The 18371-nt window shown below is 37.1% G+C and overlaps 1 protein-coding gene across 2 annotated transcripts in view; it reads right to left on the bottom strand.

The window, feature by feature from the left end:
- Nucleotides 1-10238: 10238 nt before the first annotated feature.
- The window catches only part of LOC138691531 (ankyrin repeat domain-containing protein 23-like), a 38994-nt gene continuing 30861 nt past the window's right edge, over nucleotides 10239-18371 (bottom strand). For both annotated transcript variants that reach the window (XM_069813563.1, XM_069813562.1), the window contains exons 4-7: nucleotides 17518-17580; nucleotides 15192-15266; nucleotides 14849-14953; nucleotides 10239-14367 (exon numbers count right to left, since the gene is read on the bottom strand). In XM_069813563.1, the coding sequence (XP_069669664.1) occupies nucleotides 13846-14367; nucleotides 14849-14953; nucleotides 15192-15266; nucleotides 17518-17580 (765 nt within the window). In that variant the 3' untranslated portion in view covers nucleotides 10239-13845. The remainder of the gene's footprint in view (nucleotides 14368-14848; nucleotides 14954-15191; nucleotides 15267-17517; nucleotides 17581-18371) is intronic.

Genomic DNA, 18371 nt, shown 5'->3' with positions numbered 1-18371 from the left:
CCCGAGAATCATATTTTAAACTTATTAAACTGACCATAAAAGTACATAAAGATACTGACGTAGCTCATTTGGCTAAGGACTGTCGGTCCGGAGTCGCGCTCGGTCGTGGGTTCGATTCCCGCTGATTTCCTGGTTGCGTTTTTTCTTATATCCCCAACCGTATGGTGAATGTCAGGTAATCTATGGCGGATCCTTGGCCTCGTCTCGCCAAATATCATCTCGCTATCATCAATACCATCGATGCTAAATCTGTGGCTTGGTTCTAAAAGGGCCAATGTCAAAAATGTTAGTTTTGATATAAATGGATTTGAAATTTGCTTATATTGCACAGTGAACCTATGACATTGGCTTGTTAATGCTCTGTACCTTCCACATTAACTGCAGCAGACATTGGCCCTTTTAGTATATGGTAGAACAGACCGAGATAAGCTCGAAAGTGCAAAAAATTGACATTGGCCCTTTTAGAACCAAGCCACAGAAATAATCTAGTAGTTGATACAGCTTCATTAAATAATCAAACAAGAGAAAGTACTACATAAAAAGCAGATGTTAGCACACAGCTTAAGGTTACCAGTACAACACGACTTTACATAAAAATGTGGTAAGACAATATTTAACGGAGTCAATAATAATAATAATAATAATAATAATAATAATAATAATAATAATAATAATAATAATAATAAATCAATAGGCAAGATGTTCTGTACACTAGGCCTGAGTTCTATTATATGACTAATTGACTAATTCATGCATGTGACGTTTATTTCATACTACAGCTATTGCACGGTAGGCCTACTTATATTTCTAACTAAAACATTAAGTACATGTTTCTATTTACAGGTGTAGGCCTATATTATGTGATATGGAAGCGAATAAATAATAATTGTTCATTTCTCGTCCATATCAAAGCAAACGTGATTACAATATAGGCCTAATGTAACGCCGTACACAGGCAGTGTTTTGTTAATAATAGTTAATACTAATAATTTCTTTTCATGTGAACTATTACTACAATATGCATTTGTATTTCTGTTCGCTCTATATGTTGTCAAATAACTATACAAAATCTTTAGTTAAGGTATCAAATTTTTAAATTTTTCTTTCGTTTCATGTCAAACTAACGGTAACTAAGCTTGATTATTTCTTCGCTAAACTGGAGAATTCCCAAGGTATCTTTGAACCGTGCCGTTACGTTTAGCACCAAATTTAAGTAAATACACAATCTTGCCAACATAAGAACACGACGTTGGTGTGCGGCGTCGTTGGAGGGAGAAATTTGTTTCTTTTCTCTCTCTACCTCCTTCGTTCTGAACATTACTGAGAGATAGCATCACTGTTAGCTACAAGATATATTTGCGCAAATATATTGAAATAGATTACGTGACCTATTACGTGACTTAGATGAGAGTCTCGAGACAAAACAGTTTTGCTATATTTCTTTTTTTTTTTTGTTAAATGTTAAGCACAGGAACGCCATTTCGTAATTTTATTTAAGAAACAAGCCAAACAAATTATCATTTCATCAAAAACGGATGCTCCCTGGGCCAAATTATCGTATTTTATAATTGTTTGAATGCAACAGAAGCCAGAAGTCTTGCACTTGACTAATTCAGTGAATTATTTAAGAATATAGTCGCGAATTTTACTACCACCATTTCGATTGTGTTTTGTTTGGCACGGCTCGGTACGGCTTGGTGACTAGTGGCCAGCGAGTAACGTCGACTATCGACATTGCTCTGCCGTGGGTATTATCCAGTTGTTCCTATTTCTTTAACGTGGTCGCTTTAAATGTTAATAAGATTTTTTTCATTTATCCATTCAGATTCATTTATAAGAGAAACCAAACATATATATTAAACATTCAGCATTGTATAGTGCAGCCGTCTGCTAGCCGGTGCTTCTCCCAAAGCATGGCGGCGGACGCAAGCTTCAATTTGTCCCCACTCTAAACTTCTGCGCAGCCTCGGCTGTAGGGGCTCGGTCTCAACTCTATTCTCAATTATTATCTTAGCGTATGCTCGATTACACTAACCTCTAGCGCTTGAAAGTGGAACTATACGCTGGCGCACAGAGAAACAAAACACAGGAAAATTCGCTCAGTGTCCATTCTTTATAATCCCTATTCGCTGGGAAATCCTTTATCCCGCAGTCTTATTTATTGTTCTGTAGCCAGTAGGCCCTATCACTATCTTCCTTAGTAATTCTTTTTAATCAGTCCAACTGCTCGTGTTTATATTTTTGTAGGGCGAGCATGCAATAAGATTTGACATTTTATCTGATGTACTGCGAACACGGAGGCTGAATTTTGGAATTTAGTTGATGTCTACAATCCGGAGATAATTATAGGTACGGTGTCATGACTTCACAGTAACATATAAGATGCGGAAATATGCAGGAATGATTATAGGATTTACAGAAGAGATAGAGATTCCAGGGGGGGGGAGGAGTATTTGTTTGTATTAAAACAGGTATAGACAGCAGCTTGTTATGGTCACATGCCGAAGCAGAAATTATAGCGGTACAAATCAATAATAAATACAATGGTGAAAAGTGGGATACAATAGGCCTCCGAACGAAACAAACTTATTTACTTTGAGTAAGTTACAAGAAAAGATTTCCTCAATATCGTTAGAACGGAAGGTCGTGTTAGCAGGGGATTTAAATCTACCTGCAGTGAACTGGAATGGTCAGGTAGAGACAAACACCCTTTCACAAAAGTTTGTTAATTACCTGGTATGGGAACAAGGATTTACACAAGTAACAAATTAACCTACAAGAAACAATAACCTTTTAGATGTCTTCTTGATACGACCCTTGGATAGTTTTCATTCTTCACAAGTATTACCTGGAATCAGTGATCATAACAGTGTTCAACTCGAGTTAAACTGGCTTCAGACAAATGTCCGAATAGATATCACTAGGAAAATATGGCAATATAACAAAGCAGACATAAACAGTTTGCAAGGTTACCTTATAGATCAACATAACGAATTCTTAGACGAGGGCAAAAACATGGATCAAGTATGGGAAAATTTTAAACGAATATTAACCGAGGCCACCTTCACATACGTGCCATACAAAATAGTAAAAAGTAATTCAGACCCGGAATATTATACAAAATATGTCAGACAACTTAAGAAAAAGGCTAGGCGAGCGTACAACAAAAGGAATGTGAGCTTAGAAAATTACCAGAAATTCAAGGACCTTACGAAACAGTTGGAAAGAGAAAAGAAACAGGCAGAAGCGAACTACCTGCAAAATTGATTGAAAGGAGGTGAAAATAACTGGGGTAGGTTTTATAATTACATGCGCAGAAGAAGAGGAAATCGGGAATCAATACCAGTTTTGAGAGACACTATAGGGGACAAACAAAAAGCAGACTTACTAAACTCAAAATTTATTTCTATTTTCAATAAAAAGGAAAGAGAGATTACAACAGATGAAAATGAATGCACAGAGATGTTCGAAATAACGGCTAAAGGTGTTCGGAACAGAATAAAGAGACTACAAAACCGAAAATCGCGCGGTCCAGATGATATTCCCACAGAAATTATAAAGTTAGGAGGTGAAGCCATGATCCCGTACTTAATGCGAATTTTTAATATATCAATAAATAATTGTAGTATCCCAGACGACTGGAAATCGGCTATCATAATCCCCATATATAAAGCAGGAGACAAATGCGAAGCGAACAATTACAGACCTGTCAGTCTCACATCAGTTATCTGCAAAATAATGGAGCATCTAATAACACAATATATTCGCAACATTTTAGAAAATAGCGAATGGCTGAACAAAAATCAACACGGCTTCAGACCAGGATACTCTTGCGAAAGTCAAATCACATCCTTAATACAAGATTTATCCGATGAAGTTAATAGGGGGGGGGGAGAATAGGCGGAATTGTGATCGATTTTGCTAAAGCTTTCGACGTAGTGCCTCACGAAAAACGTTTAGAGAAACCAAGCAGACTTCCAATAGATAATCGAGTAGTAAGATGGATAAATAAATTCTTAGAGAACAGAACCCAAAAGGTCAGACTAGGAAAAGAAATATCGGAACTAGGAAATGTAACATCAGGCGTGCCTCAAGGGGCGGTCCTTGCACCTCTATTGTTTCTTATATATATAAACGATATAAATAGAAATACTACGTCTCATATAAGGTTATTCGCGGACGACTGTATCATATATAGGCAAATTAATGATGAGTCTGATATCGCCGCCTTACAAAACAATCTTAATGTTACTGAAACCTGGACGACAGAAAATAAAATGAAAATCAATGTCAGTAAAAGTAAGTCAATATCCTTCTGTAGAACGCATAAGGAAATTTGTCTCGGATATCAGCTGAATGGTACATCGGTGCCACAAGTGAACACTTGTAAATACCTAGGTATATATTTAAGTAACAAACTGGGTTGGGAGGGACAAGTCACTGATACCACAAGGAAAGCCTGGAAAGCACTACATTTCTCTATGCGTATTCTGAAGAAATCTAACCGAAAGTCAAAAGAATCAGCGTACAAAACCCTTGTTCGCCCAATTATGGAATATGGAGCAGTAGGTTGGCATCCGTACAGACAAAACCAAATCGATTCAATAGAAAAGGTCCAACGCAAGGCAGCAAAATATGTCAAAATGGGGAAGGGACATGGTGAGGAGATAGTAAAAGAAGGGTGGGAACTTCTCAAATCAAGGCGACGAAAAACCACACTCACCGCATTGTTTAAGGCACAAATGGGACACAAAGCATGGACCGATATCAATGCTAGATTAGCAACACCGTCATACTTAGGAAGGGCTGATCATATTAGGAAGTTTAAATGTAGAAAGCAAAGAACGGACGTGGCAAAATTTTCTTTTGTTAACCGCACAATAATAGACTGGAACAGCTTACCTGCGGCAATCTTTTAGGGTGGTCCTCTTAAAATCAATACATTTAAGGAAAGGTTGAGAAGATTAGACTGAAAATGTAATTGGAGATGCGGTGTAATTATTTAAATTGTGTCATGTACGTAATTGAATTGATATATATATATAATTAAGTTGATATGTAATTATTAAGTTGATATGTAATTAATTAAGATGATATGTAATTTAGTTGATATGTAAATAAATTAAGGTGATATGTAATTAATTAAGATGATATGTCATTAAGTTGGTATGTAATTAATTAAGGTGATATGTAATTATTTAAACTGGTAATAGTCGGGTGAAATAGAAGTACTTATAAGTTAGATTTACTTTTGCTTATCGTAGGCGTTATTATAGAATAGTTTTTAATTATAGTCCTAGGTTTATTGCATCTGCTATTTATAGATTTACGTTTATTATATTTTATTTAATTTAGGTTTATTTAATTTTATTTCATGTAATTGTAATTATTGTATATTATATATCACTGCCACCGGGTGTATACCCAATTGTAGTGTTAATAAATACATACATAAAAAAATTAATTGAATTTATTTCTTTATGCTCGACCATGCCGAAATGTAGTAATTATACACCTGGTATCAGCCCTTTAATAGACCTCATTAAAGTACACCTATTCATTAAAGTTCAGGTGTTCCACCAATCAGAAAATACCATTGTAGCAATATGAAAGCGCAATTATCGATTATTCTTGGATATGCAATCGAAAGGCAACTGTTTTCGCAGGTGTTCTGCGACAATTTTAGTAGAAGCTGGCGACGTCATCACAACATTGAAACGTCACGGAGGCTGGAAATCCAATACAGTCGCAGAAGGTTATGTTGAAGAATCGATCCAAAATAAAATTGAAATCTCAAATAAAATATTAAACTCAGTCGAAAAAAAAAAACAACACACAAATTAACATCAATTCACCGGCATCTTCCAGCCTTCCTCAAAGCACATTCCCGCAAATTCATTTCACCAATTGCACAATAAATCACCTATATTTGAAATAAACTCAGTTCTGTTACTATAATAATTAGCGTTAATTGTAAATAATATTCAAATAAATACAATTTGTCATCTCGTTTTTCAGTGTCTAATTCAATTTCAAGGTTATATCAAGATTAATGTTTATTTTACTCTCTAGATTATATCAAGGTCAATGTCGATATTTGTTTCTCTGAAAAAATCAATACATTCTCGTCTGCGCACATCTCACAATTTACGAGGTATTGCACAAGGTCAGTTCCACTCCTCAGTCAGATAAGTATAACATGAATACTTATGAATAATTTCAAGTTAGAAATGTGGTCGAGCATAAAAAGTTGTATGAAACTTGACTATAATGGTAATTAACCCTCAACTGGTATTGCTTTTTAAATGTACATTACGATATCAAGCAATATGGATCTATATTGACCCATAGATACCAGTTGAGGGTTAAGACGCTCGTATGAAAATTATGAAACTCGCTTGCGCTCGTTTCATAAACATACTCGCGTCTTAATTACTACCATTATAGGCTCGTTGCATAATGTACTATTATGGTACAGTATAGGATTCTAAAACATATTTCAATAATTTCTCAGTCTTCGAAGTTACTTCTAGGTATGAAAAATGTCATGTTTTTAGATTAATTAATACTTCCATGTGATTTGTTTCCCCTATGAATGACAGCCTTGTGTGGGTTGCCTATCGTCCAGATCAAGATGAAAGACTTTATACTGTAGTAGTTATCGAAACAATTCAACGTTATCACACACGTTTTGTGATACCTTTTACATGAACACAAGGAATTTATTTCATTATTTATTTTTTTATTTTAGTAGGTTATTTTACGACGATTTATCAACATCTTTGGTTATTTAGCGTCTGAATGAGATGAAGGTGATAATGCCGGTGAAATGAGTCCGGTGTCCAGCTCTGAAAGCTACCCAGCATTTACTCATATTGGGTTGAGGGAAAACCCCGAAAAAAACCTCAACCAGATAACTTGCCCCGACCGGGAATCGAACCCGGGCCACCTGGTTTCACGGCCAGACGCGCTGTTACTCCACAGGTGTGGACTTCATTGTTTATTTTGTACTATTTTGTTGTTGTTTAGCCAACTGTCCGAAAACAGATCTGAACCTTACAAGCGATACCATCAGGGCACCGGGAAATAATGGGGTAGGGTGACCAGTTCCTTTCGTTAGAATTTCAGTTTTTTAGTGGGTTATTTTACAACGCTGTATCAGCAGCTCTGTTTATTTAGCGTCTGAATGAAACGAAGGTGATAATGCTGGTGAAATGAGTCTGGGGTCCAGCACGGATAGTTATCCAGCATTTGTTCATATTGGGTTGAATGGTAAACTCCGGAAAAAAAAACGTCAACCAGGTAACTTGTCCCGACTGGGATTCGAACTCGGGTGTCCTGGTTTCGCGGTCAGATACGGTAACCGTTACTCAACAGGTACGGACTAGAATATCACGCACAGCCTACATTTTTATTCTGATAAAGTTGTTAGCGTGCAATGAAACAAAAGCAATGAAAGGTAATGTTATCCAAATTAACAACATAAAAAAAAGGCTTTATAAACAGTATGGTATTCTCTTTTAAGAAGAATTTGGTGTCAAAAATCGATTTTTGGAAGTATGTTTTTCGCAATCTACATAGGATAATTATTCAAATTTTGTATAAAATTTATACCTATAGAAAGTCTGGAAGTATATTAAAAACTTTTAAATGTTAATTTCTTCAGCTGCTACCACACCCATTTTTTGAACTCTCATTGCATTTCTTTCGAATACTATATATTTTTCTAAGCTCTGAAGCATTTTCTCAAAAACTATAAATTCCAATGCTATGAATTTTAGGAGTTTTTCATTGTATGTTGCTGAACATTTAGAACCACAATTATATTATTTCATTACTTACATTTTTATTTTTAGGGTATTATATAAAGAAATATATTATTTTTGCAACACTGAATTCAAAATTTTACAAATAAAAAACTAATATGCATATGGTATTTATTACAGTTCAGTATAAGGTGCTTAGAAAAATATTTGGGGCTAAGGGGGATGAAGTTACAGTAGGATGAAAAAAGTTACACAATGCAGAACTGCACGCATTGTATTCTTCACCTGACATAATTAGGAATATTAAATCCAGACGTTTGAGATAGGCAGGGCATGTAGCACGTATGGGCGAATCCAGACGTAGATTTGATGGAGACGGGATATGATTGCGTTTTCTCGGTGATTTTCCACAGTTACTTAGACAAATGCCGGTTTGAAATTTTCATTGCCACGGCCCATTTCCTGTCCACTACCGTGTAGAAAAATAATTTAGATATCATATCATTCATCTTCATCTCATTCCATACACATATTCAGGTCAAGACGCATGTCTTCGTCCGCTTACGGGAGAGGGCGTCCTCACTGCAACCGTCCCTGTGTTACCAGCATTCCGCAATATCTCTACCAAGATTCATTCCCTAAGAGTATCTCCAAGGGCGCTTTGATATCTTTGAAGGGCCGTTGGAATGGATCCTGTGCTGCTTGGTCTTCTTGGCGTTATGAACATAGGGTGGGGGCAGGGGGCCACCATTGGGTGAGTGTGTGAGGGGTCACATGCGACCGGTGGCCTAATCCGCCCCTAACAGCCGTTACCTAACCTAACCTTACTTAGCTTCATACAGTAAAAATTTCAAATTGATTGCATAATTAGGATTCATATTATGGCACAACTATTAAATATTTATAATATATTTATGCATATACCGGTATCTTACATTTAGGTTTTATATTATATAAATATATTTTATGCTCGACCATGCCGAAATGTAGTAATTATACACCTGGTAGCAGACCTTCAATGCATGTCATTAAAGTACACCTACTCATTAAAGGTCAGATCTTTCAGTCAATGACGTCTCAGGTTACAACTGTTCAGCCAATGACAGGTCAGCTTTGTACCGTTATAAAACCGCAAGTATCGATTATTCTCGGATATGCAATCGAAAGAGAATTAGCGAAAAGTCACGGAGGCTGGAAATCCAATACTGTCGCAGAAGGTTATGTTCTGTTACTATAATAATTAGCGTTAATTGTAAATAATATTCAAATGAATTCAATTTGTCATCTCGTTTTTCAATGTCGAATTCAATAATCAAGGTTATAATATTATAATATTATCAAGTTTAACGGGACTACGTCAAGGTCAATGACATTATTGTTCCTCAGAAAAATCAATACTTTCGCGTCTGCGCACATCTCACGACCTAGAACAAGGTCACTTCCGATCTTGTCAGTTACAAATAAAATGTATACATTTGAATACCGGTAATTTCAAGTTAGAAATATGGTCGAGCATAGAAAGTCGTATGAAACTCGCCTATAATGGTAATTAAGAAGCTCGTTGCATAATGTACTATTTTTCCATTGAATACGGTTATTTGTCTTTAAGCATAACAAATTTCATGCCATTAACATAAAAACTATGCTTGTCATGATTTTTAAGAAAGTTGTATTTCCAATGAAATCCTCCATTAAACTGACACGAAAGAAAAGAAAATCGATTTTAAAAATTGTTACTGAAATAAAAGAAACACAGGAACTCAAATACTCTCTCAAATATTGTCAACAGAAGTTACCGGTAACAGTTTCTTAACTAGTGAAGAATTTCTTTTAGAAAAGTGGTGTTACCTTACGAAACGAAATAACTTCTCGTTGCCGTCCACGAACCTCGATCCGACGACGAACAGATCAAGTCTTCGGTGCACAGCAAAGAACATTGGTCTCTTTGTAATCCCACGATTTGTAAATCGTAGCCAATAGAGCTCCCTTGCCACGTTTACAGATTCTCTTGCTGTTCCGTACATTAAATGAATATCGACTAATTCAGCATCAGTGAATCCTTCCATTACGTCAAATGTTGGCAAGCCAGGTTTCTACAAGGTCAATGACCGTTTACTGACGAAGCAGAACATATGATTGAAAGATTAAGGCTAATTTCTAGACGTGAATGTCGAGTTCGTACAGAAACAGTAATGCCAACGGAAATGCTTTTCTTCACATAGATATTGCGAAGCAATATAGGCATAAAAATGCCCGTAGTATTGCAGTGCATGTGAGCAGTAGGAACACTAGCCGCAATCAGTTGCGTATCATAATTATCAGACAGATTGGGGCAACATAGGCCTACTTACTGTCCTTGAAATAGCGCAGTGAGATGCTGCAGGACAACAACAAATGATACCTACATAAACTATTTTTCATATTTTTATTTGAATATTGTATACAATAATTTGAACAAAATTATAAAGACAATCGAATATTGATGGTGATGATGATGATAGTAATAATAATAGGGTTATTCCACGGTAATGGACGGGACAATCATACAAGTTGTTCAGTATAATATATATATTTATTTCGTACGGAAATTATTTAATATACAAAATAAAAGTCAGAATACCTGCATCAGGTTATAAGCTGATATTATTTCTGTTGAAAAGCAAATTATAAAATATTTGACAACAGTTATAACTGTTTAAAGAAAGGTAACAGACGGGACATAAAATGACACAGTATATACAGTGAACACAAACTCCATACAATCTCTGTCCTGCTATGAAATACAAAAATACCACAATATTACCAAATATTGCGAGTGTACACAGCTATTCATGGGTGCATTCAAACTTTGTGTAATATGAATTGTGTATTGAGAGTAACTATCTAAAAATGGGTAACAGACGGGACATACAGGTAACAGATGGGACATTTTCTGAATGTGTCTTGTAATGAATGGAAAGAACAACTGAATAAAACAATGAACTACTTAAAAAAAGTTTTAAACAATTAATAGACATTATATCTGCACATATTACTTTAGCATATCTCTCATAACAACAAAATAATACAATTGAGTAGATCTATAATGTCGCATATTGTACGACGTAATCATTTAACGTTGTAATACCAAAACTGTTGATTGATGCAAATACAAATAAAACAAAGAGTAAAAAAATCAGATTGAACATACACACCATAAATGCATTTAATGGTCATCAGAGCTGTAAGAGTAATATTTCCATTTGATTTTGTATGGAGATACTCCAATTATGTCATGCATTTTTGTGTCTCTGAAAGGGACACTGTGTTGTTTCAAAGCGCGTTCAACATATCATGATGTTTCACTGTTTCATCTGTAATCAAAATTATCTTGACGGAAGAAGTTGCAGCACATTCGACAGATGATTGTGCATCTTGAACTGTGTATTTTCCTATTTTCACCCAAGTATATATAAGACTTTTAATAGTTAACCCTACACCATCTACAGCTTCTTTCCCATGGCTCGAGGAGAAAACAAAAGGCCAGGACAGTTGTATTCCATAAAATTCTTCTACAAATGATATATCCATGAATTGAGCGGCAGAAAATACATATAGGTATTTCACATTTGGATGATTAGTTTTATGTCTCTAAAAATTTCGTCTAAGAAAGCAAAGACAGCATATTTATCATACGACAGGGCATAATTACAAGGTTCGTTGCCAAACCATGCCACTGCTGTGAAAACTGTAATTTGCTTCTTATTCCAATGGGCAGCCTGTATTTCATTTTGAAACATAGCGGAATAGTTCTTCGAAAAGTCCACTGGTAGCATACTTCAGATGAAGCTTGACTTACTTCATTAAAAAATGCACTTTGTTGCCTCATGATGAAGCAATGTATCAGGAGGGTTGGTGTCTGCTTTTTCAATGCTTGCACATCTTCTGAAATTTGACTACTGATTTCAATTTCTTATACTCTTCCATCTGCATGTGCCCATTGTTTATATGTAACCTGTTTCTTTAAATCTTCCTCCATAATTTCTAATCGTTTGTCCAAGTTATCGTAGTCTCCATATTTGTTAGTAATATTTGAACATACGTACACTTTTCGTTTGCTACATCACAAACTACTGATTCCATGTAAGCTCGAACAGTATTCATTGTAGGAAGACAAAGTTTCTGACTAAAATATTCGGCATTAGTGTCTCACACACACACACACACACACACACACACGCACGCACGCACGCACGCACGCACGCACGCACACACACACACACACACACACGCACGCACGCACGCACGCACACAGATATTGTGTGGTGTTAAGTTATAGGAACAACGTATTTGGAACGAAGGGGTGCAAATTTTGAAAGTCTTATTATGTTTGTCCCTTTTCCTGCAACGAATAGGTTATAAGCTTCTTTAATGGTCATCACAAGATATTGTTTCTGCATTTTTTTTACCTTCCCAATATCTGTGTAAATTGTTAAACAGTCTTTCCTTCCGGAAGCCTATCTCCTGATATCTTCCATGCAATAAAAATTAATTGCATCATCTTCGACATCTTTGACAGGGTTTCCTATTACAGATATGTTGCTTTCCTTCATCCATAATTCACAGGTTCTCGCTAATACACCCACAACCTCATAATGCCTTCTTGGACTTTGAGGCAGATTATGGAGAGCACGATGGACAGCTTTAGCCCTAGTGTTAGAAACAGAATACTTGAACAAGTTGGTTCTTCACTTGGACTCAAGGTATTCAATTTTTACCGGTAGACACGTTTCCGTTCACGACCATATTTTCTTTGCTTTCTCATATCCTTTGGTATCATAGTTGTCTTCTTCAGAGCCCGTGCATGTTTCTTCCTTCTTGCGTCCTTAATTTTAGCAGCTTCATAATTCTCTGACTGTTTCAGGCATTCTCTATACCGCTTCATTTTCTCGGCTGGAGACATATTTGCCATGTTGTTAAAGTACTATTAACCTGCAATATACACTTTAACTAACTATATGGATGACTATGATGATGATGATGATGATAATAATGCTGATGATACTAGTAATAATAATAACAATAATAACGAATTCACGGTATGGGCTTCATGATTACGGACAAGTAACGGATAGGACAGTTATTCTTGTCCCGTCTGTTGCCACGATGAAAAATATTGTTTTGAATTTAATTAAGGTCTTGAAGGTTCATGGTGTTCATCATGGAATATTGGAAGAGAATATGTTTTTTCATTGGCTAGTTTGCAATATTATGGCTTGAAACTAAATAAATTCAAACATTTGGTAACGGACGGGACATAAACTTGAGCTGATTTAGATGACCTCATAGCAAAAGTTAAAACTATCGAATGAGGCAATGTATTATACCTACTTCATCCTCTTTCGCGAAGGTGTACGTTCAACCAAACCACTCACTGTTAAGATCATTCAGAGACTGATGAGATAAGGGAGACCAAAGTTCACTCCAGTTGCTTCGCTTGTAGGAATAATATGCTCTAACTTCCCGCTCACATTCAGAACAAACTATAAACGGAAACAAGCTCTCTTCTGTGCCTCGGCCTTGTCCATTCATCACTCTCAGACGTAAAAATAGTAAAGACTTTAAAACAACAACTTCATATGTGACATCTGATGTCATGGTTTTCGTGGAATTACCCAATAATAATAATAATAATAATAATAATAATAATAATAATAATAATAATAATATTGAAAAGGTGTCAGTGGCGTGTCAGGCTACTATGCAATGCTTCATAGCGAGCAGGAACAGTGACGGTTATTATTGTCACGAAATGTTTAGCAGACAACAACAACAACAAAGCCACACAACACGAGAGTAACGATAACCTAGAGCAATGAAGTAACACCCTTATACGCAGAGCAATGATGTCAACACAACATAGTCCCAATGGTTACTGTGATATAAATTTGTAGTGTTTTTTGTAACGCAGTTTTACTCCTGGTTGAGTGTCAGAGAAGGTCGTATGGCCTTAACTCTGCCAGGTTAAATAAATCATTATTATTATTATTATTATTATTATATAATATTACTGCTGTCGTGTTGGCAGTACTGCGCCTGCTCAGCCCTGCAGCATGGCCGCCACTTCTGTGTGCCGGAACTCAAACTCCAGGTCCAGGGCCGTCCGTCCCTGATCATCCCTCGCCCCCCGCTGAGCACCATGCTTCAACAGCAGCTGCACCACTGAGACGTGGCCACTACGTGCTGCCCAGTGCAGTGCAGTCCACTGGTCTGCATCACGCTCGTTGGGCCGCGCCCCAGCTGCCAGCAATAGCTCACACACTGCACGGTGCCCATAGGCTGCAGCCACATGCAGAGCAGTGCAGCCCCATGGTCCTCCATTCACGTCCAGCCGCGCCCCGGCAGCCAGCAGCGCCCTGCACACATCCTGGTGGCCTTCACATGCTGCCAGCCACAAGGGCGTGCGGCCACCATGATCAATGGCGTTCACCTGGCTGCCTGCATCCAGGAGCAGCTGCGCCATGTGTGTGTCCCCCCGGTCAGCTGCCCGGTGTAGTTGAGTCCTGCCTTGGCCGTCCTTCTCCTCCAGGTTGGGCCCGAACTCAGCCACAGCTCTGTGCTTCTGCAGCAGACAAAACAATCCGGTCAGAGGAAGCTCAGTCAGCTAGGTGACAGTTCTGCTAGGCTGAGTGAAATTGATGGCAGTAGTAGTGACAGTAGCCATAAATACAGTCATGTCAGTAGTGGTGACAATAGCCATAACTATAGTAATGTCAGTAGTGGTGACAATAGCCATAACTACAGTAATGTCAGTAGTGGTGACAATAGCCATAACTATAGTAATGTCAGTAGTGGTGACAATAGCCATAACTACAGTAATGTCAGTAGTGGTGACAATAGCCATAACTACAGTAATGTCAGTAGTACAAGGAGCAATAAGTACAATATATGTACTAGTGACAGACATCATTATAGCAGCAGCAGCTGTTCTGAACACTGAAATTTAGTTTTGTCTCCAGCTGCAGCTGGTCACAATCAGTGTTGTAACAGTTTGTATCAATCACTGCTCAGTAACTGTAACCATGGCAACAGCTCACACTTACTGCTGTCTTCTGGCGCTCCACTTGCAGTTCCTCTACCATTTTCCTGAGTTCCTCCCCCTTCGCTTGCAGTTCTTCTTGCAGGACAAGCAGTGCTTCCTCTTTACTCTATAATTAAAAACAAATCTGGTTGAGAAAAAAGTCGTTAACTTGATTACAAACATGACTACTATGATGATGGCGAGGGTGATTATGATGACTTTATGATAATACTAATAATAATTAATATTAATATTATCAAATAATTAGTATTATTACTATCATCATCATTATTAAAATGAGAAATGACTGAATAGAACAGGTAAACTCCCTCGTAACTGTAACCATGGTAACAGCTCACACTTACTTCTTCCAGCTGGCGCCTCGTCTCTCGCTCAGCCTTCAGTTCTTGTCTCAGCTTCCCTAGCTGGTCATGGTAACTCTGTAATGTAAACAATTCTGGATCAAAGAAAGCTCAGCTAATTAGGTGATAGTCTGACTTGAAGCAACAAGTTTCATGAAGGAATCAAGCTGATGGCCGGTATAAAGCATCAGGAAATGAGACAACAGCTACCAACGTATAATGTTTGGATAGAGACTTTCAAACAAAACCTCTCATACTGCCTATGGATCTCTCTAAAAAGTTAAATTTGTATATTCATGATAAGCTCTAAAATAAATGCGCCATGTATCATCTATCAAGAACGTAATTTGAACTTTCATAAGCCCTAAAATAAGTGGACATATGAGGAAGGCAGAAAAAGAAAAGATTGCAGAATAATGGACTTCCAGTGAAACACTTGCCCTTGCGCAGAAAAGCTATGAATGGAATAGTGAAACCATACGTGCTTCTTTTTCCCAGAGCACTGATCAGTGGATCTAAGGAATACAATAATACCTCCGACTTGCACAAGAAGCTAATAAATTCTTGGTATTTAGTATTTGCAATCTTGTATTTATGCTAAGTAAGATTTTGGTCTAGCAAAACAAGTCGAGAAATCTCCTTGAACTAGTAAACGATATCACTGTGTGTGTATCAAATACAGAGTATAGATTTGAGAAGCCAAATTCTCAAAACCAGACATTTTGTCGGATTTATTATTTTTTACTTTACAATTGTGAGACATTTTTGTATAGGTATGTTCAACGTCGTGTTTCTGTACTTAAGTACAACATAAATGTATGTTAATAAGTCATTATTTCATTTATTTTATAATCCATCACTCAGCTCTTTACATGTCAACCCAAGGTGATTTGGTTATGGCTGTAATGTGCTCTTTATAATATGTTTGATCTGCCTGTCTGTCCTATTGTTGTATCCCCTCATCTAATCCTCTCTAAACTTGTCACAGTCTTCTGCCTTCCATCCCTTATTAATAATAATCCGTGGCGCTACAGCCCACGAGAGGCCAAGACTGACCAGCCGGCTGCTGGCCTCACGGCCACATGCCGAAGCAGAGGTGGACGATCATCCAACTAGAATGGAGGTATCGTGTGGTTAGCATGATGAGCCCCCCAGCCGTTATAGCTGGTTTGCATAATCGGATTTTGCTACGTATTGTAGCTCTCCAAGTGCATCACGATGTTGGGTGGCACTGGTCCCATACACTGGCCGAAATTTCATGAGAAAATTTCTTCCCCCATGAGGACTCGAACCAGCGCGCATTCCGTAACGCGAGTCATAGGCAGGATGCCTTAGACCACGACGCCACGGCGCAGGACGCCTTCCGTCCCTTAAGCATGATTTATATGTTGGTGATTTTAATGCTACTTCCTAATTTCTTTTGTTCTTATCGTTACCTTGATGCTTTTCCAGAATGAATATCTGGCCTGGAAAATACCCTAGCTCATAATCATTTACATGGTCCTATCTCCTCTTTCATTTCTTAACTGTTTATAACAGTGGAATATCTCAATAACAGTTCTCGCACATATTATTTTAGCAGTAGTAAATTATTTCTTTTCATCTTGAGCTCAGAGGACATAACCTTTGCTTTTTAAGGAACTAGCATTGGAGGACCCACTTACACAGGATAAGGACAACACATCATGCCACAGCTGCACCTTATCAATATGGTTTGTAGACAGCAACCTATATCATCGCTCGTGCCTGCCCTGAAGGCAGATGTATTCACCAGTTGTTCAGAGATTCATTTCCTGACATGCTATTTCATGGAAGCTGCTAGTAAAATCAAACGGCTTATCACTTTGAGTGAGAATTAATGTTGGACACGTTCAACTTGTCACTGGGTGTATTTTAGTCAATGGGAATTCAAAATATTATGCTAGTGAAATAAATCAGCAGCTTGATTAGAAACCTTTGCCAGCAAATTGGCCAGCGAATAAGGAAACTTGTACAAAGCAAATATAAGCGGCACCATATAAATTACACTTTAGCTATCCCCTCACCTAACCCAATCTAACCTCCTCACTGTTCTCGCCTTTCTGTCACTTACCTATCAACATTTTCGTCTTTCAGATATTAGCTGTACTGTTACTGCCATTACATTGTGATATATTATGGAGTAGGCCTACTCATATTTATCATTTAATTAAGTGCCCATCTGAACACACCTTAGCGTCTGGATGTCTCCCTATTTTAAAGTTTTTCGTGCTTACTGCTCCAACCCCTTAATGTACCCTCCACTGCCCAATTACTGTGTCTGTAAACATGGTAACAGCTCATCACTTACCTTTTCCTGCTGCAGCCGCAACTGGTGCTCTCCTTCATATTTCTGCCTCAGTTCTACTTTCTCCTGTAACCAGAAAGGAATCAGGTTCAGATGCAACCCAGTCAGTAAGGTGGCAGTACGATGAGGAACAGAATAACACACAACCAACTACTGAATGTACTGTCAACTACTAAACAACACGACATTCTAATACTATCTTATCATATTGTACATGCAGGTGGGATTAAAAGAAAAAAAAAAAAAACAGTTTTACTTAATAAAATCCAAAAACATATTTCTTTTGTTTTTACACATTTTTAAACACTGCCATGAAATAGTAGGTTTTTTTAATGTATTGCTGATGTTGTCGTTAACTAATACTGAGTTCTTGGCAATAAAGGCATTAACTGACATGCTGTCCTATATTTCTCTCACACAGTGTGATTTAGAGGAAAGGGCTGGACATATGATTCTGATTTATTTATTTCAGAAGAGAACGTGATGAAGAAAAAATTCCAATTTTGTTTATGTGTTTAGACAAATAGTCATACCCTGTAAGTAATCAAAAGAATGCAACTGAACTTTTATTTGGATACTCAGACTCTCCCATCTTCTATGATCTGATATTTTGAGTTGATTAATCTTTAACTGTTACAAATTATAAAGTTAGAATTTTTTTAAAAATATTAAACATGTTTTATACATAGGGTTGCCAGACGGATATTGTAAATTTAGCGAAATTCCAGTTTGTTTAAGAAAAATTCGGGAAATCAGCATTTAAGGCTTTTTAAATTTATCGCGCTGTTTATTAAATTAAATAAGGTTATTTGTTCATAAAATTAATATTGCACTAACTAAAAAAAACAATAGATTTT

Source organism: Periplaneta americana, chromosome 16 (assembly GCF_040183065.1).
Source record: "Periplaneta americana isolate PAMFEO1 chromosome 16, P.americana_PAMFEO1_priV1, whole genome shotgun sequence".
Taxonomy (NCBI): Eukaryota; Metazoa; Arthropoda; class Insecta; order Blattodea; family Blattidae; genus Periplaneta; species Periplaneta americana.
Note: the sequence above shows the minus strand (reverse complement) of the source record. Positions and strands in the feature narration are given on the sequence as shown.